Source organism: Podarcis melisellensis (genome assembly GCF_964234715.1).
Source record: "Podarcis melisellensis genome assembly, chromosome: Z".
NCBI lineage: Eukaryota > Metazoa > Chordata > Lepidosauria > Squamata > Lacertidae > Podarcis > Podarcis melisellensis.
The window spans coordinates 32,437,968-32,454,849 of NC_138547.1; the positions used below are offsets into that span (position 1 = coordinate 32,437,968).

Below are 16,882 nucleotides of genomic sequence, written 5' to 3' on the forward strand. Positions count from 1 at the left end.
AACAAATAACAGCCATAATCATGTGCCAATATCATTTCTGTATCCCAGGTGGTGGTCAACACTTTTTAGGATCCAAAGGCACATTTGCAATCCTGAGCAACGTATTGTGGGCACCACGTATAATGTGAGCACTGATCTAAGGCTTGGCAGAATTCTAAGATCGCTTCAGCAAGAAACAACTGAGCCTAAACTTTGTATAGTAGCAGCAGCAGCTTAATCCTAACTGTCATCCTCACCAGCATTGTAAGATGCTGCTTTACTGAAGCAGGTGCCAACCCCTTCAGCAATTCTGCCACAAGCAGGAGAGCTTCTGGTTTCACCTGGTCTTCTGCTCTGGAATTCTCCAAGGATGACAACAGAGTCACAGCTGAAAAACTTCATGCACCCTTTAACATGCCAGGAGAACAAAAACCCTGTTTACCTTCAAGCATCATTTGTGGAAGGCCTCTCCTTCTGGGGATTTTCCTCTATCTTTGAGGTTGACCTTATTCAGTTAGAACTGAGAACCACTTGCCCATAGTCTTATTATTTATTCTGATTATCTTATGAATACTGCACAATTAATTATATTCATCTGCCCCAGCTGCAACAAAACATGTCTCTTCTGCATCAGTCTCTACAGCCATAGCACTGCAACCTTTTGACTTCACACACAAAGGTGCACTCCTCCATTGTTGCCCAAGACAGACGCCAACCAGTTATATTCCATTTAGTTAGTCACTACTTCTAGACCAGATTAAAACAGCAAACCTAAAATTATATACCAAACCCAACAGAATTCACATTGGATTCACTTATGGGTAAGCATGTTTAAAGATGACAACTCTGCAGCACAATCTTATCCACGCTAACAGTAAAATCCTAACCAAATCTCAGGAGTAAATTTCAGTGGAATTTAAAGGTAAAGGGACCCCTGACCATTAGGTCCAGTCGTGACCGACTCTGGGGTTGTGGTGCTCATCTCACTTTATTGGCCGAGGGAGCCAGCATACAGCTTCCAGGTCATGTGGCCAGCATGACTAAGCCACTTCTGGCGAACCAGAGAAGCGGCGTTTACCTTCCCGCAGGAGTGGTACCTATTTATCTACTTGTACTTCAACGTGCTTTCAAACTGCTAGGTTGGCAGGAGCAGGGACCGAGCAACGGGAGCTCACCCCATCGCGGGGATTCGAAGTGCCAACCTTCTGATCAGCAATTCCTAGGCTCTGTGGTTTAACCCACAGCGCCACCCGCGACCCATAAGCCACCCACGTCCCATCAGTGGAATTTAGTCCCAGGTAAATGGGGTTAAGATTACAGCCTAACCTGAGAGCATAAGCCATTGAATCTTCTGTGTTGGATCAAGGTTCTTTTTCTGAGGGGTGGGGATATGCAGCTCCTTGCCAAGGGCACAAGGGACCCTAGGTAGGCCACTGGCCAGGGCTAGTCAATGTGGAGCCCTCCAGATGTTGTTGGGATGCAGATTCCCATCAGCCCCAGCAAGCATAGACCAAAGTCAGGGATGATGGGAGCTGAAGTCCAAGAAGCATCATTTTCTGCTGGACTCGCCCAAGGTCAAGTTAGCTTCATGAGTGAGGATTTTAGCCAGGATCTTCAGTCCTATCCCGACATTCTCAGCAATACAGCCCTCACCGACATTGGAGCGCGTTGTTTAGGGAGCATGTGTTCGTTTCATCACTGTAAACATGAGAGGCCTCCGTAAGTGTCATTTATTATAGTTGTTTTTACATTCCTTTGAGCAGCAGAACGTGGGTCACCAAGCACCCCCGTCTCAGATGTTAGCAAGCGCTAAGGAAATGAGCACATTTCCATGCGCAGCAGGGGATGAACAGTTAGGAGCTGAGAGAGCCGGTAAGCAAGCGGGGGCCACCCAGGCTTATTGGTTTCCCTCGTCCTGCCTTCTAGTTGGCTAAGCGCAACACAAGGCGCCGGTGGGGTGCTGCTAAGGTTCCGCCTTTGGGGCTGTGCCCTGGAAGCCGGCTGGGTGTCGGCAGCCAATGGAAACGCGGAGCGATGGGCGGCTCCTGGCCGGTGACTCGAGGGTGCTCCCGCAGCTGCGACTCATTGCTTAAATGCGGCTGGCTGGACCGTCAGCTTGGAGTCTTGTAGGCAGGGAGCTGTGTTTCGCCCCGGTCGCCATGCCGGCCGTACTGAGCCAACCCTGAGCTTTTCCGTCGAGTCCTGCCTTCGTTGGGTTTGCTTATTTGTTCCTTTTGCGCGGCGCGTTCCTCCCGCTCTCGCGCTACGGAAAAGCCGAGCCTTATCCTCGCCTAGCCTGCTAGCCAGCGCCGACGGCGTGTCCTTCCAGAATGGAGCTGGAAGCCTCGATGGAGCAGTCCGTTCAGACGCGCATCTTCAAGATCATCGTCATTGGCGACTCCAACGTGGGCAAGACCTGCCTGACTGTGCGCTTCTGCGGGGGAGCCTTCCCGGCAAACACCGAAGCCACCATCGGCGTGGACTTCAGGGAGAAGGCGGTGGAGATCGAGGGAGAGCACATCAAGGTACAGCAGGAAGAAAAGCAGGGAGGGAAGAGGGAGAGAGCGGGGGAGCCGGGCCTGGTGCACACAGCCTTTTCTGGGAGCCGGGTTCTCCTTCCAGGTGGCCTCGTCTGTTGTTATCGGGGTGTTTTTTTAAGCAACCATAATTGAGGATGCTGCTTCTGAAAGCTCCGCTCGTCTTCTATTGCTGCCATGTCTGAAAGGATGTAGGGCGCCCCACGGAGGTGAGGAGAGCTGGGGAGCAAAAAATCGATGGACTCCCAGAGAAGCAGGCTATAGAACCCTGTTTGGTCTTGGGAGAGTAACGGGAAACCAGTATAAGACAGGCTTGGGGAGGAGGAGCAACAGTAGGCAATCTACCCTGAACTGCAAGCTTCTTAAGGCACAGCGTGTAAGGTGTATATATTTTGTCTAATCCAAATCCTGGTGCTGTTCTCCTCACCACCATTTTAATATGCTCACAAAAACCCTATTGGGTGGGAAATGATGAAGGAGGGAGAGACAGCAAAACGAGGACTGGCCCAGTAAACTTAATGGCTAAGTAAGGATTTGAAGGGCCGTAAATCTGTGGTAGAGCTCCTGCTTTGCATGCAGAAGGTCCCAGGTTCAATCCTTGATAAAGCTGGAAGAAAGAACCCTGCCTGCAACCCTGGATAGGCTCTGCTATTCAGTATAGACAGACCAATGGCTGAGTGTGTTGCATGTATATTCTCCCTAACTACTTACATCATTCTGGCTCCAGGTTCTTCTGAAGGTTGGGGTATTAATTTCACAGTGGCTAATTTCTAAAATTACAAGTGTTTTAGGGCTCCACAGTGTCTGGAAGTCAAGTGTGGTGGAAGCATTCCCTGTCCCTCACCCCCAACTTGGCAACTCCCGATTGCTAAAGCTTGTTGTGATGCCCTATAGTGGCAAGAGAAAAAGAGGGCCAGGCCATAGTGCTCACTGCATTTACATCACTTCATTACTCAACTACTTGATGACTTGCATCTGTGAACTGACACCCTCCTCCCCTGTTATGCCTGATATGAAAGTTCTGGCTTCAGTGCTGGAATCTGTGATGGCCTTTTCCTACAGGCAGTTCACTACCATGTCCATAATCAATTGGCATGCATGAATGAACCAGCCTCCATAACTGTACTGTGCTCAGATGCTCTGTTCTTTATGGCTACTTCACATGTTTCACTAAGCAAACACCTCCTTCCCAGTAGAATGGACAAGGTGTGGGGGAGATACACTGGTAGAAGGGGGAGGTATGAGCAGGGCCAAGATTTCAGTGCATTCTCACAGTCACATCACAGCCCAGAAACTGTACTCAGCCCCTGGTGCTTCTGTTATGCAGACTTCTGTTGAGGTCTCTGTGTGATTGCACAAGGACTACCTATACTGTGGGATTCTGATGCTGTTATTAACTCTGGATGTTTTAGTTTTGGATCACTTTTGCACACCAGGAATTAAGGACTGGATATATGTGTCCTGGTTCAGTCATCTCTGCTACATCCTTGTAATGTTAGGCCAATCGAGAGCACACATATTGACATTGGGGATGGGAGAAGAAAGATATAAAATCCAGAATATTTAGATATCATAAAATCGGCATCTGCAGAAGTGTTCAGATTGCTCAGTTACTGTAAATTCCAGGGCAAAGTATACATTACATACTAATGCCATACTCAGTTTAGGAAGGATATTGACAAGCTGGAATGTATGCAGAGGGTAACCAAGAGGATCAAGGGTTTGGAAACCAAGCCTTATGAGGAATGGTTGTAGGAGTTTGGTATGTTTAGGGTTCCTTCCAACTCTACAATTATATGCTTCTATGAGTCATAGACCTTTAAAGAGCAAAAATTCATATAGGAGATTGCCTATACTAACCTTTCTCCCCCCCCCCCTCTTTTTCCAGTATTTTTTTATTATTTTCCTTATTCATACTTTAACAATACAATACAGTAAATCATATAATTACTTTAGCTCTGCCAAGCTCACAACTTCCCATCCACTGAAGGGATACTTAAGCGAGTATCCCTTATTTTCTTATATTGCATATTCTATTTATTTAATCTTATATCTGCTATACATTGTAAGAGCTATTTCAATCCTGCCAGTGTTTTTAAAGTTTTACAATTGCCTTTTGTATACACCATAAATTTACTCCAACTTTCTTGAAACCTCTGGTCATCCTGGTCCCAAATTCTTCCCATCAGTTTGGCTAACTCTGCATAACTCATCATTTTCGTCTGCCACTCCGCAATGGTAGGGACTTCTTGCACTTTCCAGTTTGGGGCAAGCATATTTCTTGCTGCAGCTGTGGCATACATAAAGAATCTTTGGTCTACTTTATTAATTTATTTCACCATCAAACCCAACAAAAAGGCTTCTGGTTTTTTGGGGAAAGTGTACTTAAATATTTTCTTAAGTTCATTATAAATTAGCTCCCAAAAGTTCTTAACTTTATCACAAGTCCACCACATATGATAGAAATCTCCATCCACCTCTTTGCACTTCCAACATTTTTTATCCTTCATCCTGTACATTTTTGCCAGCTTTACCGCTGTTAAATGCCACCTATAGATCATTTTCATTAGGTTTTCTTTTAAAGCCGTACATGCCGTAAATTTCATATTTACCTTCCACAACTCATACCATGCATCCAATTCAATATTATGCCCAAAATCTATAGCCCGTTTTATCATTGCTTCTTTCATTTCCTCATCTTTTGTAAACCATTCTAATAACAAATCATACATTTTGGATAATGTTTTACCTCTGCCTTCTATTAAGTCTATTTGAAATCTTGATTTTTTTTGTCTTCAAACCCAGCTTTCTTTGTGTCATCCTTCAGTATATCATTAAGCTGATGGTATTGCAGCCAACCTGTAAGCATACCTTCTCTTTGATCATATGGCTTAAGTTTTATCCCTTGTTCCATTTTTCTAGTAATTTTTCTAGTACCGGTAATTTCTTCTTTCCCTCCATGTTAACTTTCTTGATGGTCAACACTTCTATTGGCGATATCCATCATGGGGTTTTCCTTTCCAATAATTTTTTTATTTCTTTCCCACACCTCATAGATTGACCTTCTTATCATATGGTTTAAAAAACCTTTATGGACCTTTATTTTATCATAACACAGGTATGAGTGCCACCCGTACCTGTTATCATGCCCTTCTAAATCCAAAAGGTCTGTGTTTTCCAGTGTTATCCATTCTTTTAGCCATACAAGACAGGACACTTCATAATAGAGATTCATGTCTGGTAGGGCAAATCTGCCTCTTTCTTTTTTATCTATCAAAATTTTCATTTTAATCCTCGGCTTCTTTCCCTGCCAGACAAATCTCGACAGTATTTTTTGCCACTCTCTACATTGTCCTGTCCCCTTAATCACTGGAATTGTTTGGAACAAGAATAACATTCTAGGTAAAACATTCATCTTAATCACCAATATTCTGCCCAGGAAAGAGAGTTTCAGCCTATCCCAAATTTCTAGATCTTTCTTAAACTCTCTCCATGTAGTTTCATAATCATCTTTATACAAATTTATATTTTTTGTTGTCAACCATATTCTGAGGTATTTCACTTTCTTAGTCACCATGATTCCTGTCTCCTGTTGCAATTCCTCTGTCTCTTCTTTGTTCATGTTTTTAACTAACATTATTGGTCTTTTCTCAAAGGTATGGAAGCCATATATCTAGAACAAAAGCCAAACTTATTATAAATAATAATTTGTCGGACACTTTTGAAATTTCCAAGGGGAGCAGACAGGGGTCTCCCCTGTCACCTTTGGTGTTTATTACAGCTTTGGAAGTTCTAAATAAGAATTTGAGAGAAACATCAGAAATTAGAGGGGTTAGGGTGGGAGTAAAAGAGTTTAAAATAAAAGTGTTTGCTGTCGATCTAGTTATAACATTAGAAGATCCAAAGAAAAGTGTACAAGAAGCCCTGCAGAAAATAGAGGAATTTGGCAAAGTGGTGGGGTTTAAACTTAATATACTAACCTTTCTCAACTTGATGCTCTCTAGGGGGGTTGGATTACAATTAACATCATCCCTTACCACTGGTCATGCTGGCTGGGACTGATGAGAGTTATAGTCCAAAAATCTGGAGGGCACCAGGCTGGGAAAGGCTGGTCTACATGGACAACCAATAGGGCTTTGACATGGATCTTCCCCAACCCTACCTGAAGATGCCAGGGCTTGGACTTGGACCTTTTGCATGGAAAACATATACTCCATAACTAAGCTACAGCCCCTTCCGAAAGAGCAGGTGCTCGTGCGATTCAACCCCACCTCAAACTCTACAGAGCAATTTCATAAGCATTCAGCCATAGCATCTGACCTGTCCACCACTCTCATCCACCTTTCTCCTTTTTCTATCCACAGTTCCCAAGCGCAGTTCAGAACAGTAGGGAATTTTGTTCAGGAGAGGGAGTTAGTGTAGTTGCAGTTATCTTTACCTAAGGTTAGGGATGCGGGTGGCGCTGTGGGTTAAACCACAGAGCCTAGGACTTGCCGATCAGAAGGTTGGCAGTTCGAATCCCCGCAACGGGGTGAGCTCCCGTTGTTCAGTCGCTGCTCCTGCCAACCTAGCAGTTCGAAAACACGAAGTGCAAGTAGATATATAGGTACCAATCCGGCGGGAAGGTAAATGGTGTTTCTGTGCCTTGCTCTGGTTCGCCAGAAGTGGCTTAGTCATGCTGGTCACATGACCCGGAAGCTGTACGCCGGCTCCCTTGGCCAGTAAAGCAAGATGAACAGCAACTCCAGAGTCGTCCGCGACTGGATCTAATGGTCAGGGGTCCCTTTACCTTTACTTTTCCTAAGGTTAACAAGCTGCTGCAGTCAACATTATTCCCTGTCCTGCTCAACTGTCAAAGGTAAAAGAGTTCTGCCTTCCCTTGCATCTGATAGCTCATTCTCTTTGTTTCTCCTTTTTAAAGAAAACTGCAGATACCCCAGTGGTCAGGATGCCATGCAGTTGTGGGTTCTGACCTGGAGTGCCCAAATAGATGTAATGTTTAAAAACGTCTTTCTTTCTTTTTATGCTTTAAAAAAAAGGGAGGTTGACAGTGGAGAGCTGGCAGGAAACATTTTGCTTGACCCTTTCCTCACTGCAATTTCTTAACTGCAAACCTCTCCCCCCCACAGCAGCTTTTTCCTGCCACGCAGGGTTGTAAACGCACATGTTACCCTCTCTATGGCAAGCTTGCATCCTCTCCCAACCACATGAACATGTTCTCTAAAAATAACCCCATATAATGTGTGGGTACATGCAGTCAAAATGACCGTTGCTCTCATTCCCCATAGCTAAGGGATGGTTTGGCGTAATGTTAAGTCTGAACTCTGAGGCTTGGGGTTTGTCTCACTCCAAACAAACCATGAACTGTAGCCAAGGTTTGCTTTTGGATTACTGTTCATGCCTTATCTGCAGGAGGCAAACCATAATGCTAAGCCAGAGCATGCCTTAGTTCCAGGTGCTAGCATAGGAGCAGGATGACCCTGGGATGAAGTGAAGCAGCCACTATTCTTTTTTACTGTGAGAATCCACACACTAGTGCATTCATGCTTAGCTGTGGTTTTGGCTTAGTGCTGCGGGCAAACTGCACCAGGCTGTGGAAAAAGTCACTTCAAATATAAAGCCATCACAGCAGACCAAGATCTGCATGCAAACCTTTCTCATGGAAGAGCCTGCCTGCCCCAGGTTACAGAGAAGATGCAGTGTGTGGGGTTTTTTAATTAAAAAAACAACAGAAAGCAAGGAAGCATTCAAGAGTGGAACCAGCCCACATGGTCTTAAGCCAGGCATGTGCAAAGTCCGTTTCAGGGGCCTAATCCAGCCCGCCGGTCGATTTAATTTGGTTGGCCCTCATGCATGTTCACTTCATCAAATCTGGCCCTCTTTGAAAAAAAGTATGGGCACCCCTGTCTTAAGCAGTGCAGTGTATTCCTATTGCCTCATGAATGCAGACCCAGTTTCCTTGAAGCTCCTCTGCCTCCAGGCCCTCAGAAAACCTTCTGAGGACAAAGATTGGCCATTTGGCCTTGTTTTGCTTCAAGACCAGATTACAAAGGCTAACATGTGGAAGAGATTGCTGGTTGTGGGAAAAGATTAGGTGAAGGGAGGTCAATTCATGTTTACTCAACTAAGAAAGGTGTGGGCTAGGAAGTAGGCCCATGTCTTCTTGTTAATCTCTCCTTGTCTCAGCTGGGGAGAAGGCTGACCCTACCTATGAAATGGGTCATATTAGGGAATAATAACTCTATAATTGTAGAAAAAACTTTAATTGACTTTGATTTTATTGAATTCATAATCTTTTAGGCTTCTATATTTGATTTTTATTTAATATACCCCTTCAGCATTTTTTTCTTGTGAAGCAGTTTATAAATCCGCATATATTTTAAACTAGATCACAACCAGTACACACTTTTACCACTTTAAAAGTTAGAGCTTCTCCCAAAAAATCCTGAGAACAGTAGTTTACCCCTACAGAGCACTGCAGGCAAACTACAGTTCCCAGCATTCATTAGGGGAAAACCATGTGCTTTAAATGGTGTGGATATGACCTTAGATAATGTGGTGGCCTAAGTGTGTCAGACTAGGGTCCAGCTTCAAATCGTGAATCGGCCACAAAGCTCAGAAGATGAATTGGGAGAAATCTCAGCCATACCAGGGGGTTATATAAAATAAAAGAGGGAGGAAAAACCATGTGGGACACTCTGGGCTTCCTGAAGAAAAAGCTGGATATAAATGGAGGCTGAACATTTTCTGTCAGCTGTTAAAAGATTCTAGCATTTCCTTCAGAGCTCATTTGCCCTGGTTCCTGTCTTGGGTGCGTACATGCGCGCTCGCGCGCGCACACACACACACAGTGGCTGGGTCTGTGAGCTTCCTTGTTAGCTTTCCCACAGTGCCTCTGGCATTGCTTGGCTCCATACCATTATACAAAATAAAAAGACAACAGTACAGCATGGGCATTGTGGGAATTTGTTTCAGTGGCAACTTGTAGCTGCCTGCTGCCTCAGATGGGTGAGTCCAGAGCCTGCCAAAAGCACTTTACTGAGGGCCTTCATATGAGCATAGATAACTGCCCTATATACCCAGTCAGACCATTGGTCCTTCCAGTTCAATATTATCAACAAAGACTGGGAGCAACACTTGAGGATTTAGGCAGGAGACATTCCAAGCTCCACCTGTAATTGAACCAGGGATTGTCTACAGGCAAAGCAGGTGCTCATACCTTGATCTTTGGATCTTCCTCCATGTCGACCCTTAATGCTGGATCTGATCCTGCATGAATGTACTCTCTACCTGGTTTGTAGACTCTTCAGAAATTCTGCTCTGTTCCACAGGTGCAGGTCTGGGACACAGCAGGCCAGGAAAGGTTCCGGAAGAGCATGGTGGAGCACTACTACCGCAATGTGCATGCTGTTGTCTTCGTCTATGATGTCACCAAGATGGCTTCCTTCATCAATCTTAAGACCTGGATTGAGGAGTGCAATGGCCATGCAGTCCCTGCCCTTGTCCCTAAAGTGCTTGTGGGAAACAAGTGTGACTTGCGGGACCAGATCCAGGTGCCATCCAGCATGGCCCTGAAGTTTGCTGATGCACATAATATGCTTTTGTTTGAAACCTCAGCCAAGGACCCCAAAGAAAGTCAGAATGTGGAATCTATTTTCATGTGTCTGGCTTGCCGGCTGAAGGCCCAGAAGTCTCTACTTTATCGGGATATGGAGAAGCAGCAGGGGAAGGCACCGAGAATGACGCTTAATGCAGACGGGAGCAGCAAAAACCCTTGTCCCTGCTGAACTGTTGAGATTGCAATTCCTGACCATTTAATGGGTATGTGTGTGACTGTGAGTGAGAAGGACAGATGGTTTAGTCCCTCGATGAACTGAAACAAGACCCACTTGTCTCAATCTAAGTTAAATGTTAAGTTAATAATAAAATTTGTATGGCATTCAACTGGTTTGGTTGTAGCTTTGTTTCTGCTGGTTTGTGATCTGAACAAGTCCTTGTGATAAACACCTTCACTGAAGATGGGTGCTGGGTAACGTGACTGGTTTTATTGGTATGTTAACAGGAAAAACAACAACCCTGTTATTAACTCAGGAGAGAAGTATAGACTTAGCTGTTTCTGGTAGTATTTATGATTACACTGCCAAGCAAGGTGGTGTACTTTTGCAAAGGCTGCACAATATTCACTCATTTCCCATGCATAGGTTCAAAGGATGAAGAGACACTTTGGTAACAAAACTGAATGTTTATTTAGTTACACACTCTATGAGAGTGTAAAGCATGATGGTGATGCTAAGGGAGACCCTAAACTTGGTTCAAGACACAAACTCTTTACAGAGAATTTAAAACAGCACTCTTTCCATCTTAAGATTCGGATAGACTTTTCCTACCTAGAATGGCTATTAATGTTCCTAATCAGCAACACCAACCCATTCCCTTCTGGAATTTAAGATCTCTTCAGGGAATCAAAACTGGGTTGCCCTGCCTAGCTAACCCACTCAGATAGCCCAAACCCCAACTGCCCACACTGACAGTTTCTCCCTATCTCCACTGTCCCTGTCTAATATGCAAACCAGAGCATTCCATACTGTGTCACAACACATTAGTGTGTTGGCTGCAGTGTGTAGGTGTGTCATGCAAATGCTCGGAAAGGACTTAGTTTAACCTCTGGTTTGCTATTAAAAAGGGACACGGGTGGTGCTGTGGGTTAAACAACAGAGCCTAGGGCTTGCCAATCAGAAGGTCAGCGGTTCGAATCCCCGTGACGGGGTGAGCTGCCATTGCTGGGCCCCTGCTCCTGCCAACCTAGCAGTTCGAAAGCACATCAAAGTGCAAGTAGCTAAATAGGTACCACTCCGGCGGGAAGGTAAACGGCATTTTTGTGGACTGCTCTGGTTCACCAGAAGCGGCTTAGTCATACTGGCCACATGACCCGGAAGCTGTATGCTGGCTCCCTCAGCCAATAAAGCGAGATGAGATCTGCAACCCCAGAGTTGTCTGCTGCTGGACCTAACGGCCAGGGGTCCCTTTACCTTTACCTTGCTACTAAAACTGAACTACTGTCTTGCAAAACGATGCATGTCTAAAAAGTGTGCCACCACCAACATAAAAAGTTTGGAAAGCTCTGCCACATATAATCCAGGTCTACATTCTTGAGTACCTACCTGAGAGTTAAAACAGTAAGCCTACACTTAAAACTTCCCCTCTCTTTCTCCTGACTGGCTGTTGGTTTCACCAGCTGTCACTGGTTTCTGAGTCACCAGGAGGCAGGCCCAGGGCTTGACTGTCACAGCCTTGTCTATGAATGGTGGCAGTAAATGTTCTGGTCTCCTCTCTTCCTGACTGGATTAACCAGGATGCTCAGTACTGAATAGAGCAGTGCTCACTGACTTGAGTTGGAGCTGATCTCTGAGCTGACCCATCACCCATCAAATATTGGCTGAAAGGTTGAATCCTAGTGCTCATTGTTATGTCACTTCCAATATTGTCAGTTTGCTTTAAAAGGCCTGGTTCCTAAACTATAACCAGGGGATGGAGGAGCTGCTATGACACAATGATGCCCAAACCCAGCTACATTAAATGTCATAGTTTCTCCATTGATATGCTTGAGCAGCCATCTCTTCTATCCTTGGGGACATTTAAAAATAGCCACTTCAGTCTACCTAGTTGTCTGTTATTTTCTCCACTTACACAGCTAGTTAGCTATTAGGGGGCTGGTATTTTATAGGGCAGGGCGGAAGGAAAGAATAAGAACATAGGACTTATGCCTTATGCTGAGTTGAATGAATTGGTCCATCAAGCTCTAGAGTTTTGGATAGGGTACACTACAAACCGTACCTGGTGACGCCAGGGGTTGAACCTGAGACTGTCTGTATGCTCTAGCACCGAGCATCTTCCTCAATGCAGCATGGGGAAATGTTTCCCCTTGCACATTTTTTTAACTATCTGCAAAACTCCTGGTTAGCCTAACTCCAGTGGTCTCTCTCTTTTGCAGAAGGATTGAGTTGTTTTGGCTCCAACTCTGTAAGCATTAAAGGACTTGAATTGGCATTAGCATATCATAAAATCATAGGATTGTAGAGTTGAAAAGGACCACAAGGATCATCTAATTTAACCCCCTGCAATGCAGGAACCTTTACCCAACATGGGGCTCAAACCCACAACCCTCAGGTTAAAAGGTCTCATGCTCTACTTGACTGAGCTACCCCAGCAAATCCATCCAAACCTGATACAGAATCTGCAAGAGAATGTTGCATTATGAACTGCTCCTGCTCAGGATACTCCATTCCACTCCCCCTCCTTCCTTATTTTCCACCCCACTGCCTCCAGCTGTCAATTAGCATGATCATGCTCAGAGTCCTCAATGGTTTTTCCCCTTTAGGGGCTTTTTTCACAAAGATAAAATAACATGTTTTGTACTTTGTAAATCTTGGAGTTACCCTGATCCTGCTGATGCCTCCCTATCACACATGGGAAGTACTATTTTGGTTACATATGCAATGACACTCACCACCTGAACATTAAAAATAGAGGGAATTGTGATACTTTCTACATGGAGATGGGGAATCCCATTTAAATTTCTCTGATCAGGCATAAAACTAGCCTAGGTCATCTCTGAGGAGTGTATTATTAATGTGGTTCTTCTCAGACCTGTCCGGCTTTCTGTGGGAGGAGAAACACCATCATGGGAAGGAACCACATAATTGATGGGGTCTTCATGGATCTTGTGAAACATTTACTGATGCATCAGCTTTTGTGGATTAGAGTAGAGATGGGGAGCAAGCTGCTCTCTATATGGGGATGGGGTATATAGCTCTGTGGTAGAGCATCTGCTTTGCATGCAGAAGATCTCAGGTTTAATGTTGACATCTCCAGGTTGAACTGGGAATGCCCCTGTCTGACACCTGGAGAGGTGCTGCAAGCTACAGTAGACTACATGTAGCGTGCCTTTGGCCAGTTGTTACTGAACTACAGCAACCATCAGTCTCAGCAAGCATGGTCATTAGTTAGGAAATAACGGGAATTGTAGTTCAGCAACACCTGGAAGGACAAAGGTTCCCCATACCTGCTGTAGACAACATTGAGCTAGCTGGACCAGTGGTCTGTCTCAGTATAAGGCAGCTTCTTGTGTTTGACACTAAACTCCCATCAGTACCTGCCAGCATAGCCAATGGTGAGGAATAATGGGGTGCCAGACAAAGCTTTCTGGGAAGGCTGTACCATAACCAGGATGCCACTCCCTGGTGTACTCCCTGATGCAGCCTTTCCCAACCTTGGGTCCGCAGATGTTGTTGGACCACAGTTCCCAACATTTCTGCCCATCGAGCCACGCTTTCTGGGATAATGGGAGCTTTAGTCCAGCAATATACGGAGACCCAAAGTTGGGAAAGGTGTGGGAGAGGTTGTCTTGGGAAAAGGCATCTCAGGGGCATCTTTCAGCCCCTGCAGCTTTGCTTCCTGATACCACACTGCAATAGGCCAGAAGCCAAATAAGCCCAGTGTGGTAGTTGTTTATAAGGGAGAGATAAATGTTTAGAAATGGACCAACACTTATCAGGCAATGGTGATGTCATTGCCTGCTGAAAAGTAATTAGCTGGCTCTTTATGAGGCTGGTTGCTGTTGCTCACACCTCTTTGCTTCCTTCCTACTCACACCAGCTAGAAATGCCAAAGGAGTTCTTTAAGCCAGCAGGACAATGTTGTTTCTTTTACAAACATTTGTACAGTGCTTAGATCATTAAAAAGATGCTGAACTATAAAAACACAGTTTGTTGGTGTCATAAATTGCAGGACAAGGTCTTCAGTGCTCCCATTCCAATCTGGTTAAAGTAGTAGTCTTCAACTTTTTCAGACCCAGGACCCACCCAACATGCCTTTGAGGACCCACTTCTTATTCTGATTTCTATAGTATACCATAATTGGAGCAGGGAGGTAGTGCTGCTGTCATTACCCACACCACCTTAGATCAGGCTATGACCCAGTAGTTGAGTTGAAGGACCAGTGAATTAAATAATGCTTACAGTAATTCACAAAAGCTACTAGTCTACAATTATTAGCTGGGTGCAACATGTAGCTAGCCCTCTAAGTGTCCCTATTTTCCAGGGACAGTCGCAGATTAACATAAGCCATCCCGGTTTCTGATTTTACTCTGAAATGTCCCGCTTTTATTTAGAAAGTCTCTATTTTCATCAAATAAATGTTGGTGCATATGATAGAATGTCCCTATTTTCATCAGAAAAATGCTGAAGAGTATGGAGTTATGTGACCCCAAGCCAAGGAGATAAGTAACTATTAATATAGAAACTAGGAGTGGTTGGCTTTTTTTGCCCAACTCTGCAAGGGACTGAGTCCCCTAAGCCCGGAAACTTATGTCCTCACTGTTGAAAGATGTGTGGATCCAGAATTGACCTCCACAGTCGCTTACAAACACACTGTTAAGTCAATGTTCATGGAAGACAATCTTACTCACCAAAGAAGAATAAGGTGATCAGCCAGAGATGAATGGATGGAGGCAGGATAGTGAAAGTAAGGCAGATCTTAATTTTTCTGTTGCAACAGAGTTCCCTCCCCTCCTTGCAAGGAGGTAATAGAGACCCAGAACAAAGTGTGCAGGAACCTTCATTATCATTATATATAAATTTTATTAATTTTCCAATAAAAACAAATTTATAACATTATTAAACATCAAAAACTCATCACACATCTTTTTTTCTTTTAGACTTCCATCAACATGTCTGATAATTTTCCGTAATTATCACAAATCTTCACATTTCTTAATTTATATTGCACTATATATATCTTATCTTACCATGTTGTTTAAACAATATTTCTACCAAATCTTCTTACAGAGCTTCTTGAAAACTTACAAACGTTATATCATTATCACAAATATTTTTAATATATTCTGTAAATTTACTCCAGTCCTCAGTGAATCTTTGGTCTCGTCGGTTGCGAATCCTCCCTGTCAATCTGTCCAGTTCCGCGTAATCCATTAATTTCGATCTCCATTCTTCAATCGTAGGCATTTCTTCTTGTTTCCATTTCTGGGCCAAAAGAGTTCTGGCTGCTGTTACTGCATACAGAAATACTTTCTGATTGTTTCTTTTTATTTCACCACCTAGTATTCCTAATAGAAATGTTTCTGGTTTTTTAACAAATGTATATTTCAGTATTTTCATTATCTCATTATATATCATTTCCCAGAAGCACTTCATTTTTTTACATTCCCACCACATATGATAAAATGTCCCTTCTTTCTCCTTACATTTCCAACATTTATTACTCACCTTATACATCTTACTTAATTTAACTGGTGTTATATACCATCGATATATCATTTTCATAACATTTTCTTTAATTGTGGTACATGCCGTAAATCTCATCCCTTCCTTCCACAATTTTATCCAATCTTCAAATTGAATGTTATATCCAAAGTCTTTGGCCCATTGAATCATAACTGATTTAACCTCTTCCTCCTTCATTTTTTTTAAAATAATATTTATTCAAAGTTACAAAAAAGAGAAAAGGAAAAAAAGCAATACAAAATACAAAGAAAAATAATACAACAATAACAGAAAAAGAAAAAAAGAGAAAAAGGTATAAAAATACATTCACTTAAAATAGAAAAAGAACAGATTAAACCTTTACAAATTTTCTTCCTTTACTTGTTTCCTTGACCTCCTCATACCTCCCAATTTTGTATTCTAGTTCCAATCGTTTTTTCAGCAAATCCTTCCAACCTTATTTTCATTTAAATAATTTAATTTAATATATTATAATTTAACGTCCTCTCTTTCGTCAATTTCGTCAACTCATTTTTATTTAATCCTTTATATCATATCTACCAAAACTACCTAATTTTCTTTTCCCAACATCTTTCTAACAGTCCTTAACTTTACAATATTTTTGAAGATATACTTTAAATTTTTTTCCAATCTTCTTCCACCGACTCTTCCCCTTGGTCCCGGATTCTGCCAGTCATCTCAGCCAATTCCATATAGTGCATCACTTTCGTCTGCCATTCTTCTCGGGTGGGTAATTCTTGTGTCTTCCAATACTTTCCAATGAGTATTCTCGCTGCTGTGGTGGCGTACATAAAAATGGTTCTATCCTCCCTTCGCACCAATTGGCCGACCATGCCCAGGAGAAAGGCCTCTGGTTTCTTCTGGAAGGTATATTTAAATACCTTTTTCATTTCATTATAAATCATCTCCCAGAAAGCCTTAATCCTTGGGCATGTCCACCAAAGGTGAAAGAATGTGCCCTCAGTCTCTTTACATTTCCAACATTTATTATCGGGCAGATGATAAATTTTAGCCAGCTTGACTGGGGTTAAGTACCACCTGTAAATCATTTTCATTATATTCTCT

The 16,882-nt window shown here is 43.4% G+C and overlaps 1 protein-coding gene across 1 annotated transcript; it reads left to right on the forward strand.

Moving 5' to 3' along the window:
* Positions 1–1,949: 1,949 nt before the first annotated feature.
* RAB33A (RAB33A, member RAS oncogene family) lies at positions 1,950–10,460 on the forward strand. The gene is made up of 2 exons (XM_081896752.1): positions 1,950–2,504; positions 9,848–10,460. The coding sequence occupies exons 1-2, from the start codon at positions 2,310–2,312 to the stop codon at positions 10,301–10,303; spliced, it is 651 nt and encodes a 216-aa protein (XP_081752878.1). The 5' UTR covers positions 1,950–2,309; the 3' UTR covers positions 10,304–10,460.
* The last annotated feature ends 6,422 nt before the right edge of the window (positions 10,461–16,882 follow it).